At 34.6% G+C, this 24,061-nt stretch overlaps 1 protein-coding gene across 2 annotated transcripts in view; it reads left to right on the top strand.

Annotated features, from left to right (window-relative positions):
• Ubn2 (ubinuclein 2) overlaps nt 1-24,061 on the top strand; it is a 78,336-nt gene that overhangs the window by 12,225 nt on the left and 42,050 nt on the right. For both annotated transcript variants that reach the window (XM_076832742.2, XM_076832739.2), the window contains exons 3-7: nt 9,081-9,182; nt 15,722-15,859; nt 16,793-16,896; nt 18,880-19,369; nt 23,985-24,055. In XM_076832742.2, coding sequence (XP_076688857.1) covers nt 9,081-9,182; nt 15,722-15,859; nt 16,793-16,896; nt 18,880-19,369; nt 23,985-24,055 — 905 coding nt within the window. The remainder of the gene's footprint in view (nt 1-9,080; nt 9,183-15,721; nt 15,860-16,792; nt 16,897-18,879; nt 19,370-23,984; nt 24,056-24,061) is intronic.

Genomic DNA, 24,061 nt, shown 5'->3' with positions numbered 1-24,061 from the left:
GTATTGCTATGCTGTGTAGTCAACTCTTGGCTTTCTTTCCAGTGATTTTACTGGCAAGTGAATAGATAGATAAAGTTGTGGCAGGGCTTGGGCAAATAGGGAAGCTTTGGTGACTAAGGGATGCTTATTAGTCGTAAGATGGGAGTCTTTCTTAGGAATCAGTATCTTTTACTTGCTTCTTCTGCTGTATGTGATTAGTGAATATTGGTTATTAGTTTCATTTATAATTAGTTAGAGGTAGTGAGGGATACTATTCTAAGAATATCTTGTTTGTTTTCCAGTTTAGTAATCATACTGCATTGTCTTGATACACTGATTATCAAGTTAGGCAGGTACTAATGACTCAGTAATATTCTGAGTCATAGTGAACTAGTACCTAGAGGGATTGATTTAAAGGGGTTTCTTTATTTTAGATTCAGCAAACTTTGAGAGTTTTTTTGTTTAGAAATAAACTATTTAATTATTTTTGTTTAGAAAAATAATTAAATAATTTATTTAATTATTTAAATAATTAATAAATAATTTAATAATTATTTTATAAGATCTGTTTAATTATAATAATAATAACATGTTTAATATCAACAATAGCAAAGGTCCAGAAAATTTATCAAGTAATACTTTGATTTTACTATAGGGAGTTTACTAAGGATGCTGAAGAGGGAGGAATTCTAAATGTGTTTATCTGGTAGCAAAGACCCTAATATAACTCCCTGCCAATCTGTCTTTGAGTTCCTTCAGATAAAATTTTAATGTTATAAATTAATATATATGTTCCTTTTTCACAACTGTTAAGAATTTGGTTCAAGTTTTCATATAGTTTGCACATCATTGGATTTTAGCAGAATTAGGAACTGGAGGTTGGAGAATAGAAAAGGGGAGGAATGGCAGAAGGTAGGTGAAGGGATAATTTTGCCAGAGGCCAAAAGGTGAAGAAAAGTAAACTGAAACCAGAAAAATGTACCCTAGTGGCCTCTGTGATGGTAGGAACTGGGATGTGTTTAATATGAAATGTTTTGATAGAAAGCTATTAAGAAGTGGAACCAAGCCTAGGATTGGAGAAAAAGTTGCTCTCCTGTACAATTGTGTCAAACGCAGGTTGTCGAGAATTCTTTCCATAGAATAGGTGGGAGGCAGAACCCTAGAAGTCCAGAACTTTGGTGTTTGAACATTTGGTGGGTTAAACCTAAGAATTTCTTAAACGAGTGGTACATATACTTAATAAAAACTCAAAAGATATAAAAGGTAATATGATAAAAAATAAGTCTCTCACTGGGCACGATGGCACACGCCTGTGATCCTAACAGCTCCAGAGGCTGAGGCAGTAGGATCATGAGTTCAAAGCCAGCCTCAGCAAAAGTGAAGCACTAGCAACTCAGTGAGACCCTGTCTCTAAATAAAATACAAAATAGGGTTAGGGATGGGCTCAGTGGTCTATCAAAACATTTCATATTAAACACATTCCCTAAGTGATATAGTTCAACCACTATTTATATAGTATTCACATTGTGTTAGTTATTATAGATATCTAGAGATAATTTAAGTATACAGGGGTAATAGGTTATATATAAATACTTTGCTCTTTTTTGACAGGGGGTGAAGTTCAATCCCTGGTACCTTTAAAAAAAAAAAAAAAAAAAGAAAAAGAAAAATCTCTCCTATCCCTGACTCCCAGCTAACCATTTCTCTCCTCAGAGAGCTACTATTTGAGTTTCTGTCCCAGGTAGCTATGTGTACTTAAGCATATACACATTTCAAAGTTCTTTTTTGTTTGTATATGCAAATGAATAAATACAGAAAAATTTTAAAAAAATAAAAACAAAAATAAAATAAAAAATAAATAAATAAAAATAAAAACCAGATAATCATTCATAAGCCCATAAGCTGGCATAACCACTGATTATAGTTTGATGTATACCCCTTTAAGGCTTTAAAAAATGCAACATGCAATTACGTTACTCTTGGAATAAAAAATATTTTTTAAATTACCTGAGTAGTACATGAAGATGTTCCTAAGTGTTTTAATAAACAAATTCAGATGATGCCTATTAAGCCATAGTCATATTCACTATTGCCTTTAATTATATCATTTTCTATCAGTAATAACCATGGTCATGTAGTCTTTGAGCATTTTGTATATATCTACAGATTTATATTGCTGTTTTTCATAAATGAGATCATCTTGCTCAATGATAGAGGAGAGAATAATGTCTGGTTATTTAAGTCTTGTCTCCATATTGTCTCCAGTTAGATTAAGCACATTTTCTGAAATTTAGTAAATACCATCGTGTTTTTTCTGTGAATAAAGTGACCTGTAAATAACATTTGGCAAACTGTTTTTGTTGCCTTCTATATTAATAACTATTCATCTGCCATGTTGTTTTTAAATGTCTTTTAGCGTTGAATGATATGTCAGTTTGTGTAATTTATACACTTATCATTGTTATGATGGTGTCATTAATATAATGAATGTGTGGTGAAGATCTTATACTTGTAAGGTCATGTTTTGGGATGCATTTTGGCCAAATTAATACTATTAAGATCAAGTAAAGTTTTAGCTCTGTGTACTCTCATTAATATGATTTACTTAATAACATTACCAATTGACTTCATATATTAGCAGTCATTGTTTCTGGTGGCAACAAACTGATCACCTTGACTAAAATAAAATGCTCCTAAATCTAATTACCTATGAACTGTTTACTCTTCTGTATATGTATGATTGAGATTGTTACAACAGAAACTTTGTTATTTTGTTTTTTGTTTTCCCCAGGTGAATATTAATAGGCAGCTAGTTGTGCCTACACTAAAACCAAAAACAAACAAAATTGGATTAGGAGAGCAGAAAAAAGTAATCATGATTTTAATTAGAAAGCCTCGAGGAAGAAAAATTGGAAACATGGTGGGCATTTTATTGTTTCCAGGTCTGGACTGTGAAGGACAGCAGAATTCAGAGGAGTTATGTCTATTCCACATAAGGGGAAAGCATAAGGAAAGACAAGATAAGCAGGTGTGTTTGTAGGAGCATCAGTATGTAGTTTGAATCAAAGTGTTCATGTTACAAAATAGTAACAAAAAAATTTGGATAGGTAGGTTGAGTCAACCTGTAGAACGTATTTAACTGGTATCATATAAGGATTTTGAATTTATCTTACGATAAATAGGACTCTTTTGGAGCATTTTGAGCAGGGAAATGATATAAAATGTTATTTAGAAATATTAATTAGTTGGTATTATGCAGGATAAGTTTGAGGGAAGAGAGGTTAATTAGGGTATTCATTACATTTAGATGAAAACAATGGCCAGCTTTCTAACTTTGGAGTTAGAATTGGAAAGAAGCTATAAATGTGACACACAGCCTAGGGCTGATCCTTTTTTTTCTATGTTTTTAAAAATTTATATATAACAGTGGAATGCATTATAATTCTTAATACATATATAGAGCATAATTTTTCATATCTCTGGTTGTATACATAGTATATTCACACCAATTTGTGTCTTCGAATGTGAATAATTATATGAATGAAATAGAAATAATAATCCGGGATTTGATCCTCAGCACTCTGGGGGATAAAAAGATTAATAATGAAGGCTTTTAAGATGAGCATTATTGCCAGGCACAGTGGTGTCTGCCTGTAATCCCAGCAGCTGGAGTGGCTGAGACAACAGGATCATGAGTTCAAAGTCAGCCTCAGCAACGGCAAGGTGTGAAGCAACTCAGTGAGACCGTGTCTCTAAATAAAATACAAAATATGGCTGGGGATGTGGCTCAGGGTGAAGTGCCCCTGAGTTAATCCTTGGTATAAAAAAAAAAGGGGGCATTATTGAGGTATAATATATAAATAAATATAGTTTATCAATTTTTTTTAGCACTGGGGATTGAACCAGTATAGGCAAATGCTATATCTGAGCTATACCCCAGCCCCAATTCATTGATTTTTCAGTGTACAATTGATTGAATTTTTGACAAATGCATATAATCTTGTAACCTCTACTACAGTCTTAATAAGGAATATTTATATTTCTGTCATCCCACAAAGTTCTTTTGAACATCTCCACAGAGTTCTTACCTCCAGCCCTAGCCCTTGGCAACCTCCGGTCTATTTCCTATTACTTTAATGTTTTGTTTGCTTTTGCAGTTTCCTATCAATAGATCTTATGTCTCTGTGTCTGGGTTCTTTTAGTGAGCATAGTGCTTTTGAAATTTATCTACATGTTGCATGTTTCAGAAGTTCCTTCTTTATTGCTGAGTAGTAATCTGTTGTATGGATTATGTATATATCACAGTTGTTTATCCATTCACCACATGATGGGCATTATATTGGTTCCAATTTTAGGCTGTAATGAATAAAGGTGTCTTAAACATTAGGATTATAGTTGTATGGATATAGTTTTCACTTCTCTTGTGTATATTTATGTAAGAATGGGATTGTTAGGATACAAGGTATAACTGTATGATTGACTTTATAAGAAACTATCAAACTGTTTTCCAAAATGGCTATATCACTTGTATTCCCATTAGTGATGTACAAGATGTCAAATTGTTCTACATCCTTGTTTACAATTGTTATTGTTACTTTAATTTTAGCCAGTATGAAGTTTGAAGGCAGAAAAATGGTAAGAATAAACAAAATGGATGGGAATGCCAAGGGAGAGGAATTAATTTGGAGACAAACGTCAGTGCAAACACTGATTTCAGTTTTGGTGTATTGAGATTAAGGTGTGTCCATCTAAAATAGGACCCCTTAGTCTTTATAACTTCTCTTACAGAATTTTTCTAGACATCTATGAATTTGAAGATTAGCTCACCACTTCTTTGTGACCTTAGACAAGTTGCTTGTCCTTAGTCAGCTTTTGTTTTTCCCATTTGCTGAACATGAAATTAAAAAATAATAGTACTTACATGGGATCTAATACAAAGTTAATACTCGGTAAGTGTTGTCATCAGCACCATCAACATCATGATTGAAATGTAAGTATATACTTTATGCCTTTAGTAACCCATGACTTTCAAATCTCCATTTTTTCCTTTCTGTTTTATCTTGTGTTCATTCTCTATGTGATACCCATGGTGATTTTGTTCAACAATAATTTTGGGGGGTTATGTCCCTGTTCTAATCCCTTCAGTGCTTCATTTCATTTGCCTTGTTTGTGCATAAATGAGTAAGTTAAGGTTTGACCAGAGACTCTGTTAGAAAGGTCTCCATACAAGGGCTGGGGGTTGTGACTCAGTGGTAGAGAGCTCGTCTAGCATGCTTGAGGCACTGAGTTCGATATTGTGTCCACTTAAAACTAAAAAAAAAAAAAAGGTCTCCATACAACCTGCATCTTTCCTTTCTGCTGTCTATCACTGCTGTAGTTATTTGTTTAATCTTTCCCCTCTTCACAATACTATAAAATCCATAAGACCAGTGTGTGGTACATGCTTAGAAAATTTAATTTGTTGAATAATTATTTTGTTTTAAGATTCTTGAAGACAAGAACTTTTCACTGAAAAAAACTTTCTTTTTCTTTTCTTTCTTTCTTTCTTTCTTTCTTTTTTTTTTTTTTAGTTGTAGATGGACACAATACCTTTATTTGCTTTCATGTGGTGCTGAGGTTCGAACCCATTGCCTCACATGTGGTAGGCAAGTGCTCTACCACTGAGCCACAACCCCAGCCCCTGAAAAAACTTTCTGATATTTTAACATATTATTTTCTGTAGTATAAGTCTTATCAGATTTTTTTGTTATTTTTTGGTGCTGGAGATTATACTCAGGGCCTCACAAATGGGCTTAGCATGTACTCTAACACTGAGCTGCTGTCTCAACCCTTAACAGATACTTCTAAATCTAAGTAGTGATTTGAAATAAACTCTATAATTTAGTAGAATTATTGGATCACATAGGATAAAGGGTTTTAAAAAATTGTTTTAGTATACTCCATTATGAAGTAATACTTTATAGAAAAATTAGAAAACAGAAGAAGCAAAAGAAGAAAATAGAAGCGTTAAAGTTTTGTCAGAGGCTTTCAGATTGTTTTCTAAAGGTATTTAATTGGTATATTTTTAGCAGTATTTAAGCAGCCCTCATCTGTATAAATTTATAATTTGATAGGTAAAATTGTTATCTTACTTCAGTTCTACTTATTTGATTTACAAATCATTTCCCCCACTGAATTTAATGCTTTTTTTTTCCATTTCTGCACAATGCTGTCCACTCAGATATTTATTCTTAAATTCCTACCATATCTATTTTATCTCCTATAACTTGAATATACTTAATATGTGAGGCCTAGACTTCTTTATTAGTTTTGATATACATTCTAGGTCTTTCTCTCCCTCTGCAAGCCCCTACTATGAGGATGAAACTCCCTCTATGAGGATGAAAGTCCTATATATTCCTCTGCTTGCTGTGTAATTTCTCCTCAGTAGAATAACTCCTGTCCGAGAAATAACTCGTTCTGTCCCCGACATCTGATTCTTACTGTAATTCTATAACCTGGTGTAAAGGTCCCAGTGTGCAGATCTGGCAAAATGAGAAAAATAGGGACAATTTAGTGTGTATGTTGTGTAGTTAAGCATGTTCTGTATATATGCTTAATACATGTGCATGTATGTATGATTATTATTCCTTGAGAAAGATTGTTGTTCTGAAATTATGCTTTTGGTGGCTTTATTTAGCATAATAACAAGTTTGCCACCCTGTGTTAGCCCCAGAATTGCTTTTGAAACTTACCTAAATTGTAAAATTTTAAAATATGGGAACCAAAGTGTATGCACCTGTAATTCTAGCTACTAAAGAGGCTAGTCTAGAGGATTGCTTGAGATAATGAGTTCAAGGCCAGCCTGGGCAACTTAGTGAGAACCTGTCATTAAAATAATAATAAATAAGGAATCCACCACTTCATCTCACACCATAGGGATTTCTTGGTAGTGATGGTAATGTAATAGTATTTTGTCCACTTAGAAGCAAACCGTGGAGCCATAGCTCATGTTGGGGTAAGGTTTTCAACAACATTGCATTCCACAATGCAAACATAGCATTTGTTCAGAATTATCTTTGCAAATCACGTAGAAAAGGATCACACCCTGTTGGTGATATCTCTCAGTAAGTCTAGTATCACCATTTTTCCTCTTAAGCACTGGAACAGATCACAATTTCTTTACGCGGAAGCAAACAACTTTTATTTAAGGGCCATGTGGCATAAAGTGTCCCTCTTTAACTTTTAGAATCACACATACACTGTGAGGACTGAAATAAAATGAGGTCATAGAAGTTCACATCTTTCTTTTTAAATACTTTTTTAGTTGTAGATGGACACAATACCTTTATTTTATTATTTGTTTTTTATGTGATGCCGGGGACCAAACCCAGTGCCTCACGCATGCTAGGCAAGTGCTGTACCACTGAGCCACAACCCCAGCTCTAAAAGTTCACATCTTAAATTTCTTGCTTTCCACAAGGCCTGCTGTGGCTCAGTGGTAGTATTTTGCTAGGCAAAATCCTGAGTGCTGTCTTCTATCTTCCCCACCCCTTACCTCACCTTTCTGAGCCTCTTCTTCACCCCTGACCCAGTCTGAAAGAAATGGGGTAGGGGGGCATTAGAAGGATGCTTAGAATAAGTAATTGAATATGAGTGAGTAAAAATTAAAATTTAAAAATCCAAAATAAACTTATAGGCTAAGCAAGTATGTTTGTGTGCGCACATACACAGACACACATGCATTATATACACACACACACTTTTTTTTTTTTTTAATGGTTCTGGCCCATCTGTCATTGAGCTATGGTAGATTTACCACTGAACCATATTCCTAACTCATTTATTTTAACATAAAAAAATTGTGTGTGTGTGTGTGTGTGTGTGTGTGTATGTGTGCACACAAACATAAGTGAGTTTTTCTTTATACTGTGATTATAGTCAAAAGGCTCCATAAAGTATCTTCTGAATAGTGGAATCTACAGGAACTAGTTTGTTTTGACATTGTATTACTTTTTAAAAATGATTATTTAAAAAAGGATTATGGACTAATAAGAAGTTGCAACTATAGTAAAAAAGACCATATGCCTACCACGCAACTTCTGCCAGTGGTAATATTTTATATAACTGCAGTTACAAAACTAGGAAATAAACATGGCACAATACGACTAACCAGACCACAGACATTATTCTGATTCACCAGTTTTTGATACCATGTGTTTTTTTTTGTTGTTGTTGTTTTGTTTTTGGTATCCGTGGTACTTTACCACTGGGCCACATCCCTAACTCTTATTTTAAGACAGGGTCTTGCTAAGTTGCTGAGGCTGGCTTTGAACTTGTGATCCTCTTGCCTCAGCCTCCTGGCCACTGGGATTACAGGCATAAACCACCATGCCCAGCTCATTTCATCAGTTTTTGCATGCACTCATTTATCATTTTCTTGTGTTTATGTGTATGATTATATGACATTTAAAAAATAATTTTAAGAATAGTTTTTAAATTACAGAAAAGCTATAATTTAGAACTGGGCATAGCAGTGCATACTTTCATAATCCCAATAATCTGGGAGGCTGAAGCAGGAGGATCTCAACCTGTAGTCCAGCCTCTGCAACTTGGTGAGACATTGTCTCAAAATAAAAAATAAAAAGGGCTGGAGATGTAGCTCAGTTTCCCCAGGTTTAATTCCAAGTTCTAAAAAAGTAAAAGGTAAACAAGATAATACAAAGAGTTTTCATATAGTCCTCACCCACTAACATGAATATTTTACATTCAGTGTAGTATTATTTGTTATAATGAAGGAACCGACATTGATACATTACCATTAAACTCTAAACTTTATATCAGGGATATGTGCCATCCACTTATCATTGTTCCTGTTGATGTCATCTGGCTGATGTAAAGTTGGGCAGGTTTTCCATTGTAAAGTTACTTTGTTCCTCTTTTCTCACTCTGAGCTATGAAGGCAAGTCACTAAGCACAGCTGCTTATATAAGGTATGGGGAGACTTAACCATCTGCAGGGATTTATATACAAAAATTATTTGAATTCTTTGAATAGGTCTTTTTAAACTTTAAGGAACCAGCATGAGTACTGAATCAGTCTAATGTGTCTGTCTTTTGCAGGGTGGGAAACCCCGTAAGCACCGGAAGGATCGGCTACAAGATTTAATTGATATAGGCTTTGGCTATGATGAGACAGATCCATTTATTGATAACTCAGAGGCTGTGAGTAACATGTCTTTAATATAGCAGCAAATTTATTGGAATAGTAGAAGTCAAGGGTAACTTAACTTGTTCAATGAATGTGTTCGTTTATGCTTTTTTTAAGTTATATATGGACACAGTATTTTTATTTTGTTTATACATTTTTATGTGCGGCTGAATCGAACCCAGTGCCTCACATGTGCAAGGCAAGCATTCTGCCATGAGCCACAACTTGAGCCCTTGTTTGTACTTTTTAAAGCCATATTTACTGCTTAAAGATTTTTTTTTTTTTTTAATATTTATTTTTCAGTTTTCGGCGGACACAACATCTTTGTTTGTATGTGGTGCTGAGGATCGAACCCGGGCCGCATGCATGCCAGGCGAGCATGCTACCGCTTGAGCCACATCCCTAGTCCCTAAAGATTTTTTTAAATTTTTAAGGCATACTGAAGACTTAAAATTTTGTAATGTTGTGTTGGCTCAACATCTTTTTCTTTAAAGGGCCACATGGTAAATATTTTACACTTTGTGGGCCATATGGTACTGTCACAGCTGTTCTGTCATTATAGTGTGAGAGTAGCCACAGACAATATTTAAGCAAATAAATATGGCATTTATAATGAGATGTTTTTGATGAACTCTGATATTCAAATTCTTTTTAAAATTTTTTTAGTTGTAGGTGGTCACAATGCCTTTATATTTATTTATTTATTTTTATGTGGTGCTGAGTATCAAACCCAGTGCCTCACCCACTGAGCCACAACCCCAGCCCCTCAAATTCTTTTTAAATTTATTTATATTTTCTCTCTCTCTCTGTCTCTGTCTTGTGTCTGTCTGTCTGTCTCTCTCTTTCTCTCTCTGTCTCTCAGGCTAGGGCTCAATCCCAGGACCTCACATAGGCCAGGCAAGCTCTCTCACACTTGAGTTTACACCGCAGCACTTAAATTTGTGTAATTTTCATGTGTTACAGAATCTTGGAATTTTTTTCTCAACCATTTAAAAAACATGAAATCCTTTTTCTTGGCAGCTGGATTTGGTGGGCAATCATGGTTTGTTGACGTTGTACTAGATTGTTGTTTTTGATAAGCTGTGCTTGTTCTTAGGTCCTTCGAGAATCACGATTCTTTAGTAGATGCTTGTTTCCAGATGTGTAGTTAGCAATGATTCTGTCTTCCTCCCTTTCCCAAACTAAGAATGAAAATAAGTTTAAGAAAAGGGAAAATGAAGGCAAAAGAAAAAAAAGGAAAATGAAAAGCTATTGCATTAAATTAATGGTTTAGTACTGAAAACTTTAAGTTAAACGAATAGTTCTTAATCAGGGGTAAAAATCTGGGGATTCTTGTCTTAACTCAGACTTAATTAGAATTTCTGGAGGTGAAGCTTAAGAGATTTTTGGTGTTGTATTTTTTTGTTATGTTTTTGGTTTTAAAAAAGTGAAAAAAAATGAATATATAGTATATTGGTATATTGATTACCATCAATTGATTACTATTATGTTATGATTAAAAAAAACACAAGATAGTTATAAACTAGAAAACATATTAGGATCAAGATACATTCCTTTTAATGGTTGTTGGGGACATACCTAAATTGCGTAATTTATTTAACCAATCCTAGTTGATGTGTATTAAATTGTTTCTGGTGTTATATGTTTACAAGTAGTTGAGCATATTGTATGCATTTATCTACTTAAGTAAATGTATATGCAGTGTATTTATAGAGTACAAATATATGGGTAGGCTAAATTTCTAAGCAATGGAATTTATAGGTCAAATGGTATTTTCATCTTGAATTCTTTTTTTTTTTTAATATTCCCTTACTTTGGTCAGGAATATTTTGAAATGACTTTAAAGATGAGACAAAGAGCAATATTGGTGCTACTGGATTGAACTTGATTTGGCAGACATCTATAAAATACACTTAATTTTAAAATTGCAGTATGTCTTACTATCACAGTGGTTTCAGCCTCTAATATCAGTCTGGTTTGATCGAATCCTATAGCTTTTCTCCTGAAATTCTTTCTATTCTAAGAGGAAGCAGGATTTCATAAGGATGGTAGTAATCTCTTGATCATGTAGCATATGAATGAGGGTGTTCCTATTTTGCCTTAGGGAGTATGTTCTTCTATTATTGTCCATTAGTAGAGTAATCTAATCTCTGGGATTATAATATCTATACAGTGTACAGTGATTACTTAGAGTGTGTAGAGTGACACTATTTAACTTTTACACTACTCACAAATTAGCATGTCTTTTGCCTGTGGTTACAGTGCTTTCTTGTATAGTTAGTTGATGACAAAGCATATACAGGCAAGAGAGTGATATGATAGGAAGGTCATCCAGCATGATGCATATGGAATATCCTGTCATACTTTTAAATTTTTTTTGTGTGTCCTGACTAACTATGACATATCAATAAGGCCCTTTGGAGTAGGGATACCTTTTTCTCTTTAAATATATTTTTATTGTACTAATTAGTTATATATGACAGTAGAATGCATTTTCATACATCATACATAAATAGGGTATAACTTCTCATTGATCTGGTTGTACATGATATAGAGTTACACTCATGTACTATAGGGATACCTTTCCACAATCAAAAAGGTTAATAGCCAGTGTGGTTATGGAATGTTTCAAGAGTCTTGACTGTGATTTGGAACTCAAGGTAGAAGTCCTAGAATCTAGTTCTACATCAGTTTCTAAGTCACCATGTAACCAGGAGTAGGCTTTATAGCATTACTTGGTTTTCTCTACTATTACTTGCTCAGAATTATTCTGAGGCCCAAATAAGGCAATGAATATAAATATGCTGAAGCATAAAGCAAGTACAAAGTATTAACAATAATTTTAACATTATATCAGATTTCAAAATCTGAATAATCCAAAAAGGAACTCATGGGTAAACATTTATGCATGCTTACATAAATAGCTTTAAAAAAGAAAAGGTAATAAACTTTATGTTCTACTGCAGTTTTAGATTCACAGAAAACTTAAGCAGAAAGTACAGAGAGCATCCATGTACACCTTGCCCCAAGGCACACAACCTCCCCTACTATCAATATTCTATATCATAGTCATTCATTTGTTGCAATTGAGGAACCTACATTGATCCACCAGTATCACCAAAGTTCATAGTTCACATCAATGTTCCCACCAGATGTACATTCTTTGAGTTTGAACAAATGTATAATGACATGTATCCACCATTATAGTATTATAGTATATAGTATAGTATTATAGTAGTGATACTTCCCTAAAAATCCTCTATGCTCTTCCCATTTATCCCTCCCTTCTCTCCTAGCCTGTGACAGCCATATAACTGTCTGCACAGTTTTGGCTTTTTCTTACAGTTGAAATCTATAGTATGTAGACTTTTGTAAATAATTTTAATTAATAACCTCTTTTATAGCATTTAGACTTTGTGGGTGTGTGCGCATGCGCTAAGGATTGAACCCAGGGCTGTGTACATGCAAGGCAAGCACTCTACCAACTGAGCTATATCCCCAGCTCCTTTGTAGCATTTAGCGTATTTTTAAATACAAACTGACTTTTTCAAGCTATAATTGGCTTATATGTCTATTTAAAGGGTATGACTTGGGGCTGGGGTTGTGGCTCAGTGGTAGAGTGCTCACCTAGCATGCACAAGGCACTGGGTTTGATCCTCAGCACCACGTAAATGTAAAATAAAGATATTGTGTCCACCTAAAACTTAAGAATAAATATTTTAGAAAAATAAAAAATAAAGGGTATGACTAGTATTTTTAAAGAATATGAAATCAAATAGATTAGGAGTTATTAAAGATCACATAATTTTATTATGTATGTATACGCTTGTTTTTAGAATTTTTTTAGTTATAGATGTACACAATATCTTCATTTTATTTATTTACCTTTTTATTTGTTCTAATTAATTATACATGACAGTAGAATGCATTTTGATACAACATACATAACTGGAGTGTAACTTCTCATTCTCCTGGTTGTATATGATGTAGAATCACACCACTCAAGTATTCATATATGTACTATGGAACCAACCTAGATGCCCTTCAACAGATGAATGGATAAAGAAAATGTGGTATATATACACAATGGAATATTACTCAGCCTTAAAGAAGTAATTATTACCTTAAAGGGTAATAATGTCCAATTTATTCTACTATCCTTACTACCCCCAAACCCCCTCCCTTCCCTTCACTTTTCTCTGTCTAATCCAAAGTACCTCTATTTTACCCTAGCCCCCCGCTTATTGTGAATTAGCATCTGCATATCAGAGAAAATATTCAGCCTTTGGTGTTTAGAATTGGTTTATTTCGCTTAGCATAATATTCTCCAGCTCCATCCATTTAGTGGCAAATGCCATAGTTTCATTCTTCTTTAAGGCTGAGTAATATTCCATTGTGTATATATACCACATTTTCTTTAACTATTCATCTGTTGAAGGGCATCTAGGTTGGTTCCATAGTCTGGTTGTTGTGAATTGAGCTGCTATAAACATTGATATGACTGTGTCACTGTAGTATGCTGATTATTTATTTTATGTGGTGCTGAGGATTGAACCTAGTGCCTCACATGAGCTAGGTTAGTGCTCTTCCACTGAGCTACCACCCCAAGCCCATATACTTGGTTTTGATGTGCAGTGGATTTTCCACTTGTGTTATGGGGAAGAAAATTTGAAAGTTACTGCTCTAAAAAGATAATTTTTGGGAAAAAAAGAGATAATTTTGTAGATAGAGTTGTTGAGTTATATAGTTGGTTACTGACATTTATAAGACAATATAGGTCCTTATTTTATAAGAGGAAATCAAACTATTATACAAGTTGACTTCCAAACTAATTTACTATCATTGCCCTTAACAAATTATTTTGTTCTGTTTTTGAGATAATCCAGGCATCAAACAATTGTAATCTAAAATGATTCCTTGTTGTGTTCTCAGTAAACTTTCCACATTTGCAAATTATTTTATAAAAAATGAAAATAATCTGGTTCTAATTAATTTTAGAATCGTGCTTATTACTAAAAATATCTGAAAATTAATGCTTTGAAGCATTAAAAATAATTTCACATTTAGGCTGCCAAATTGAAAAAGGAATGAAGGGTTAGGCACAATGGCGCACACCTGTAATCCCAGAGGCCTGGAAAGCTGAGGCAGGAATATTGTGTGTTCAAAGCCATTCTCAGCAACAGCAAGGTGCTAAGCAACTCACTGAGTCCCTGTCTCAAATAAAATACAAAATAGAGCTGGGGATATGTGGCTCAATGGTCAAGTGCCCCCGAGTTCAATCCCTGGTACCACCCTCCACCAAAAAAAAAAATAATTAATATATATATATATGTATATATATATATATATATATACACACACACACACACACACACACACATATATATTATATATATCACCAAGACAGAATAATTTTATGATTATAATCTCTTTATATGGTCATTCAGCCATCTGTTTTACTGTGTTTAAACTTCTCATCAAAAACATTTGAAACCAGGCTGGCATTGTGGCTCAGTGGTAGAGTGCTTGCCTAGCATGTGTGAAGCACTGAGTTCAGTCCTCAGCACCACATACAAATAAATATAAATAAATAAAATGAGGTATTAAAAAATTGATATTAAGAATAGTAGCAGTGAGAATGAAGAAAGAAATAGTGGTAGTGATCCTTAACTTTTTCTCATCAGGTAATATCCTTTGTTAAATATACCAAATGATTAGAACTGACTTTTATTCCAGATTATGAACTTTTTCTAAATTTATTCTATGAACTTCCTCATTGCAGTCCTTTTTTCTTTTTCTTTAATTGATAAATTATAATTGCACATATTCAGGGGGGTATAACATAATGCTTTGACGACATTTTGCAATGATCAATGTCATATCTGTCACCTCAAACATCATTTGTATTGGTGAGAACATTGAAACTCCTCTCTTGTTATTTTGAAATATACATTATTATTAACTATAATCACCCTACAGTGCAATAGAATACCAGTTCATATTCTTCCTGTATACCTATAATTTTGAACTTGTTGACCAGCACCTCTCATTTCCTCTCTGCTACTCCCCCTGAGCATCTGTCTACCATTCTACCCTACGTCTCTAAATTTAGTTTATTTAGATTGTACATGTAAGGGAGATTATATGGTATTTTTCTAGGTTGATCCATGTTGTTGCAAATGACAGAATTTCCTGTTTTTTAAGGCTAAATAGTATTCCACTGTATTAATAGACCACATTTTAAAAATCTATTCATTTATTAACAGACACTCAGATTATTTTGTATCTTGGCTGTTGTAAATAATGCTACATTGAACCACAAGAGTGCAGACATCCTAATTGCTATGCTAACTTCTCCCCACCCCCCAATTCATTTCATTTCTTTTAAATTAAGCATGATGCCCTTGGCACATACCCAGCAGTGGGATTGCTAGGTTTGCAGTCAGTTTTGCAGTTGGTTTTTAAGGAAAATGTTTCCATGGTGAATGAATTTCTTTGACATTTAGAGTTATAGACAATAGGATATATCTTAAAGTTTTTTCTTTTAATCTAGTATGATGAATTAGTTCCTGCTTCTTTAACAACAAAGTATGGAGGCTTTTATATCAACACTGGCACTCTGCAGTTTCGCCAAGCTTCAGATACTGAAGAAGAAGATATCACAGACAACCAAAAGCACAAGCCACCCAAGGTGAGTGTCTCCAACACTGCAATGCTAAAGAGAACGTTAAATTAATAGGATATACCTTTTGAATCTTAACTTGGTCCACAGTTGTGAATATAAGGAGAAGTAAAATACTAACCATAGCTCAATGATTATATACTTAATGCATGCTTTAAAATAGAAGTATGTGGATTTGGGAAAATTGGTATTTACATCACAGAATTGTTTTCTTTTACTCTCTATGATGTGGTTTAATTGTCTGCTGTTTTGGGGATAAAGTTAAATTTCTAGGATAGGTTAAGACTTGCTGGGCTGGGGTTGTGGCTCAGTGGCAAAGCGCTTGCTTAGCATGTGTGAGGCACTGAGTTCAATTCTCAGCACCACATATAAATAAATAAAGGTCCATCAATGACTAAAAAAAAAAGGAAGACGACTTGCTATAGAAATGACTGTTGGTAGGGCTCGCGATGTGGCTCAAGTGGTAGCGTGCTCACCTGGCATGTGTGAGGCACTGGGTTTGATCCTCAGCACCACATAAAAATAAAATAAAGATATTTTGTCCACCTAAAACTAAAAAAAAGAAATGACTGTTGATAACTGTTACCTTTCTTGAGATCTAATTAACAAATTCTGTAGAATTGGATATACTGCATTTGGGAAATGAATAATGTACATAGGTAAATGTTTGCTGACATGAGGGCCAAAGACTTACTTGTACCAGAATCACCAAAATGCATGTCAAAAATTCATATTTGAAGGCCCTATTCTAGAGAACTGAAAGTGCTTATGGACCCCAAGAATGTGCACTTGAAGCAAGTAATGCTGTTACATTTTGACACTTGAGAAAAACCACTGCTAACATCAAAAAAAGAGAGCATTGATATTTAAATAAATGATGCATTCTTAAAATAAATTTAAAAATAAATAAATAAATGGTGTATTATTTTATCATTTTTGCAGGTTCCCAAAATAAAAGAAGATGATATCGAAATGAAGAAGCGGAAACGGAAAGAGGAAGGGGAAAAGGAGAAGAAACCAAGGAAAAAAGTACCTAAACAACTGGGGTAAGTGGAACCCAATAAGAGAACTACTGTCATAGTCTGTTTCTCCTTTTAGAATAAATAAATTAATGAAGGTTCACCACTAATTAAGAGTAGCTAAGTCTAATTTAATATTTACAAATAGTAGTAATTTAGTTATGTTTTAATAATATTTTGTTATACATTAATAACTGGAAGGCATTGTCATCTATGAGACTCATGATGTTTAAGATCAGATTTTTAGAGTAGTACTGTGAGCATTTTGCTCATTACAGTTTTTGTTTGTTTAACCAGCAAGAGCTAGTTTTAAAAGATGGCATAAAGATCCAATTACTTTCTTTTAAAATTTTTTAGTTGTAGATGGACACAATACTTTTATTTATTTGTTTGTTTGTTTGTTTATTTATTTAATATAGTACTGAGAATCAAACCCAGTGCCTCACACATGCTAGGCAAGCACTCTACCACTGAGCCACAACCCCAGCCCTCAAATAACCTTTTTTGTGGTACTGGGGATTGAACCCAGGGACTTGCCCAGATGAGGCAAGCAGTCTACCAACTGAACTATTTTCCCAGCCCACTTTTTTTAATCTTTTGGTACTAACACTAAATTTTGATGTCTGGGATTAAGGATTAGCAGTAGCCTATATATGAACAATTTATAGTTGTTTTAATATTTAAAAAAAACAAATCACGGCCTGTGGATATAATTAGTGGTAGATCACTTGCCTAGCATGTGGGAGGCTCTGGGTTTAATCCCCAGCACCACAAAAAAAAAAAGAAGAGGAGGAAAAGGGGGGGAAAATGTCATTGATTCCATCCACCACACCCTTGACAGTACTAGCGATCGAACCCAGAGCCTCACACATGCTAACCAAGAAATCTAACACCGAGCTACATCCCCAGCCCTATTTAGCTATTCTTAATGCTTATGACTTTAGGTGACAATATGCTAAAAAACAAATAGAATTTTTCAAAAGCCTTAAGTCAGCTGGGCTGGTGGCACATACCTATAATCTTAGCAACTCCTGAGGCTGAGGCAGGAAGGTTGAAATTTTGAGGGCAACCAGGGCAATTTAGTCCCTGTTTCAAAATTAAAAAATAAAAAGGGCTGAGGATCTGGGAATATAGCTCAGTAATAGAACACCCCTGGGTTCAATCCTTAATACTGAAAATAAATCTTACATCTGAAGAATAAAATATTTGTATGATATAATTAAAAATTGGCATTGTCTCTACTTCTCAGTAGCATTTTTCACAGATGTAAGGGAAAAACTTATGAAAATCTGGGTTTTCTGTCCCTCCTTAGCAGGGAGGAACATCTGCATCTGAGGCTGTCTGTATCCAAAAGATTGATTTAGGGAGGTATTTCTCCTCTCCTAAACATGGGATTACTGTTGTAATCATGACCTAGAGTCATTAAGAGATTAGGGGGAGAAAAATTGTGTGCATTAATAATGATTATCTTTAAAGGTTTCTTTAAGTTTTAGGTGGACACAATATCTTTATTTTATTTATTTTTATGTGGTTCTGAGGATCAAACTCAGTGCCTCACATGTGCTAGGTGTACCACTGAGCTACAACCCTAGCCCACTAATGGTTATCTTAAATATTCATTATTTACAAGTAAACCTCTTGTGAAACATAAGCTATAAGTAATACCTTTTATTGAATTTTTTTCAAATTATAAATTTATTAAGTAAATATTTTTTTCTTCTACACTAGGACTGTTGTAGGTTTGGGGTGTATAACAAATGAAACATTGACCTCCCTTCAAGTCTTTTAGATTTTGTAGCACATGTAGAAACATCTAAGCCATGGGATTTGGAAAAGATTTCTAGAGGAATCGATAGCTAAATTGAGACCTTTCCCTATCGTTCATGTAAGGAGATTATCACATATCCATATCTGGTTGCCAACGTGGCTATTCCTAGAGTGGAAAATGAAAGATGATCAGAAGATAGTTAAAGTTATATGTAGCCTCATTGATCGCTTTTTTCTTCACAGAGTTGTGGCTCTAAATTCACACAAGTCTGAAAAAAAGAAGAAACGATATAAAGATTCTCTTTCTCTAGCTGCCATGATTCGAAAATTTCAGAAAGAGAAGGATGCATTAAAAACAGAGTCTAACCCCAAAGTTCCTGTGACCTTATCGACCTCCTCTCTTACCAAGCCTCTTTGTGCTGCTACAGCATTGGGGAATGACGTCCCAGAATTAAATCTGAACAGCACTGATCCAGAGCTCCCCATTTTTGTTAGCACAAATGAACATGAATTGTTTCAGGAAGCTGAAAATGCCCTAGAGATACTGGATGATTTCGACTTTGACAGATTACTGGATGCTGCTTCTGATGGTAGCCCCCTATCTGAATCAGGGGGAGAAAATGGAAACACCACCCAGCCAACCTTCACCTCTCAGGTTATGCCTAAGGTGGTACCTACACTCCCAGAAGGTCTACCTGTACTTCTTGAAAAACGCATCGAGGACCTCCGTGTAGTAAGTGTAATAATTCTCTTGATTTTTATTTGCTGCACAAACATAGTAATAAAAGCTTCATTTTTAAAGACAAAAATTATTCCCTGTAATCCCAATGCTTTTGTAGCAACAACTTTTTAATATTTTTTTAGTTGTAGATGGACATAATACCTTTATTTTATTTTATTTTTTGAGAGAGAGAGAGAGAATTTTTAATATTTATTTTTTAGTTTTTGGTGGACACAACATGTTTATTTGTATGTGGTGCTGAGGATCGAACCCAGGCCGCACACACGCCAGGCGAGTGCGCTACCGCTTGAGCCACATCCCCAGCCCCCTTTATTTTATTTTTAAGTGGTGCTGAGGATCGAATCCAAAGCCTTCTACATGCTAGGCGAGCACTCTACCATTGCACTACAACCCCGGCTCTAGCAACAACTTTTAATTTTCCATATTCCCTTTTAGACATTGGGTCTCCACATAGGCTTTTTTTCTTAAATTGAAATAATTATAGTTACAACATGGGTATAGGTGATTCTTTTATTATTTCAGTTCACCTTACCAACTTTTGCCTGGGGGTACTGGAGATTGAACTTAAGGACACTTGACCACTGAGCCCACATCCCCAGCCCTATTTTGTAATTTATTTAGAGTCAGGGTCTCAACTGAGTTGCTTAGTACCTCACTTTTATTGAGACTGACTTTGAACTCATGATCCTTCTGCCTTAGCCTCCCTAGCTGCTAGGATTACAGGCGTGCGCCATCGTGCCCAGCCGCCTTATAAATATTTTTTCATCTAGATTTTATGACTTTTTATTATCTACATAGTCATGTAAATAAAATAGGGCATCCAGGAGTAGTGGCACACACCTGTAATCACAGCAGCTCTGGAGGCTGAGACAGGAGGATCACAAGTTCAAGGCCAGCCTCAACAACTTAGTGAGGTCCTGACCAACTTAGTGAGATCCTATCTCAAAAAGTAAAAGGGTGGAGGATGTACATCAGTGGTAAATTGCCCCTGGGTTAAATCCTCAACACCCCCTCCTTCCCCCAAAAAAATAGACCAAAGAAAGAAAGAAATAAAAACACTGCAGAAATGTACCTGAACTTCTTTCTTTGGTCTATGTTGATTGACATCCAGTTTTTATAACCTATTTTCCCAGTTAATCAGTAGTATACATGCCTTGTGTTCCCAGTAAGACCAAGCTAAGAGCTTACCCAGGTACTTTGGCACCTGCCTATAATCCTAGCAGGTTGGAAGCCTGAGACAGGAGGATCGCAAGTTCAAAGCCAGCCTTAACAACTTAGCCTCAAGAAAAAAATAAAAAGGCCCGGGAATGTGGTTCAGTGGTTAAGGATCCCTGGGTTCATTCCCTGGTACCAAAGAAAAAGCTAAGAGCTGAGACTGCCCTGTTGTTCATAGATTCCTCTCCACATCAGCTTGGATTCATAATCTTCATTGGTTTAATTAGCTGCAAATCCAGTTATATCTTACAAAGAGAGATAGTATTTTTTTATATTAAAAATGTGCCAAATCTAGCTTAAAATGCTTTCTGATTATTTTGACATGTTTATTTGTTGAACCTATGCCATAGTTTAGTCATTGCAGAATTTTTTTTTATTACATTCTTAAGATCCCCATTATCTTATGTTTCCTACCCCGAGCAGAAATAATCATTATAAAACAGCTATTTTTCTGTATTTTAATCTATACATCCTCCAATATGTTATTGCTAAAAATTATCATTAGTGGGATTATAATATTTAAACTATTTTATATCCTTTTTCCTGCTAGGATTTCTCCATTCTCCATTTCTCCATTTATTTCTCTCTTTCTAAATATATATTTACAACTCAAGAAATGAGGGAAGCCTTTCCCCTCACTTCCTCTTGTAAAGGAGGGAAAATATAAGGGGGAGAAATGAATTACAGTAGAGGGGGTAGAGAGAGAAGAGGGGAGGGGAGGGGGGAGGGGGGATAGTAGAGGATAGGAAAGGCAGCAGAATACAACAGACTCCAGAATGGCAATATGTAAATCAATGGTTGTGCAACTGAAGTGATTCTGCAATCTGTATATGGGGTAAAAATGGGAGTTCATATCCCACTTGAATCAAAGTGTGAAATATGATATATCAAGAACTATGTAATGTTTTGAACAACCTACAATAAAAATTAATTAAAAAAAAAAAAGATAAAAAAAAAAAGAGAAAATAAAAATTTCTGAAGTAATTCAAAAAAAAAAAAAAAAAAAAAGAAATGAGGGAAGCAAGAGATTTACCTAATTTTTCCTACAACTGGCTCTTGGATTTTATTAATCAATTCTATTATTTTTCTATATTGTTTCTTCTAAGGTAATAACTTACTAATTGCTTCCTCTCTATTTTTTACTTATTTTATACCCCATCATGAGTTCAGAATTTAGAGGAAATATGTTAAAATATCTCATTGCCAATATTTCTTTTAGTTGTAACTTGAGTTTGCTATCGCTTTTGCTGTTTCATTTGTAAGATTATGATGGCTGCATCTTTAGTGCAGTGATTATCATCAGAAGGCTACCCTTTTGGTCCAATTAATGCTTTTTACCTTCAATTTAATTTTGTATGATTTAACTGTAGACCTCTGTTTATTTTTGCATGGTATAGCTTTTCTCATTGGTTGCTTTTAATCTTTTCAATGTTTCTATGAAGTGTAGTATGTAGTGTCTATTTCCCTTTTAAGAAATGTAAGTGGAGATAGATCAAAAAATGTGGTCAAAGTAATAGAATTTGTAAGTGTTAGAGCCAGAGTTTTTAAGCACTGGGATTTTCCTGACTTCCAAGTACATGCTTTCTTTTCCCCCTATTTCCCCATTCCTGAATTCTTCATTTTTTTCTAGGTTTTTAAAAGTGCTAGTGATGTGATACAGGTTTTTCAAGATGTAATTATTAATAATAGCTTCTAAACTCTGTGTGGTGGCACTTTCTTATAACCCAGGAACTTGTGAGGCTAAGGCAGGAGAATTGTAAGTTCTAGGCCAGCCTGGGCAATTTAGTGAGACCCTGTCTCAACATAAAAAAAAGGGCAGAGAATGTAGCTCAGTGTCCCTCAGTTCAGTCCCCAGTTTTGCAAAAATGAATAAATAATAGCTACTGTTTATTTAGTAAAATTCGATGCTATGTACTGAGTATGGTACTGCTGTGCCCCTATTGCCTTATTTTACTTATTGCTGAATACAGTCCTCCCAAGAAACGTGAGCAAATGCAATGTTTTTCCATTTAATAGATGAGGAAACTAAGGTTCAAGATGGTTAAGTAATTTGTCCAAGGACACAATTTTTAAGTGGCCAAGCCAAAATTCAAAATTAGGTTTTAAAGTCAGGACCATTACACTTCGTGCTTACATGTTGCCTACTGGGTTATGTGCTACTTATCGCACTTCATAAACTAATTAGTTAGTGATGAGTGTGTCCAACTTTGTAAGGCTCTGTCATATCTTTTAAGAAAAAATATCTGTCTTGTAATAGCCATTTGAAGGTTAATATGGCTTCTTCCTAAGCCCTCATTAGGAAATTATCAATAAATAAGATTCATTTTACTTACTGATACCTGTGAATTCTCTGTTTTTTTTTTAAAAAAACATGAAATGGTACTTTTCTTCAAGAGATGAAAATTTATCTTCAGCTCACATGCCTCTGTCTGATAAGCAGTTTGTTCTTATTCTATTCTCCCTTTGTAATATTCTTCCAAGTTCAACCTCTTGACTTTGATTTCCTTTCTTGAAATTTGGCTTTTATTCTGACTTTCTTTCTATATTTTTGCCTCTATATACATCTAGTCTTCATCCTGTCTTAAGAAGCATGTCTCCAAAACTTATCTCTTCTACTTATAGCATGTAAAATTTTCAAATAATTTGGTAGATTGACAGTCACCATATGGTGATTCAAAAGACTGAGACAAGATTGAAGGTTTGAGGCCAGCCTCAGCAACTTAGCAAGACCTTGTCTCAAGCACCCATGAGTTCAATCCTCAGTGCAAAAAAATAAAAAATAAAAAAAAGAATTATTCTCTCTTTTTTTTTTTAAAGAGAGAGAGAGAATTTTTTTGATGTTTATTTTCTAGTTTTCGGCGGACACAACATCTTTGTTTGTATGTGGGTAACTCACTTGTCTTGCATGTGGTAGATCACTTGCCTTGCATGTGGCTCGAACCTGGGCAACACGCATGCCAGACGAGCGCGCTACTGCTTGAGCCACATCCCCAGCCCCAAGAATTATTCTCAAACCCAAGTCCAAAATCAGGGGACTGAAATTCAGGTGAAAGTAGGCCTACACTCCAGAGGCTTGGAGCTGCACAGCCCTGCTCACCCCTCAATTTCAGCCCAATGACATGACTTTGGGCTTTGGACTGTTTATTTCTATTTAGTCACCTAGTTTGTGGTAATTTGTTACAGGAGCTGTAGCAAACTTATTAATCATACACATATGCAGTTGAATTTGGATCTCTCAATACCTGATTGTGGATCACAACTTATGTGGTATTGTGTACTCTGCTATTAAGAAGTTCCTTTTTCTTTTGTTTTCTTTTTTTCTCCCCATTAGGTAATTCATCTCAGAGTTCTTGTATGAGTTATATTGACAGTCTTTCTTATGTTTCTCTAGGCTGCCAAACTTTTTGATGAAGAAGGAAGGAAAAAATTCTTTACACAGGATATGAATAATATTCTTTTAGAGTAAGT

Source organism: Callospermophilus lateralis, chromosome 1 (assembly GCF_048772815.1).
Source record: "Callospermophilus lateralis isolate mCalLat2 chromosome 1, mCalLat2.hap1, whole genome shotgun sequence".
Taxonomy (NCBI): Eukaryota; Metazoa; Chordata; class Mammalia; order Rodentia; family Sciuridae; genus Callospermophilus; species Callospermophilus lateralis.
Note: the sequence above shows the minus strand (reverse complement) of the source record. Positions and strands in the feature narration are given on the sequence as shown.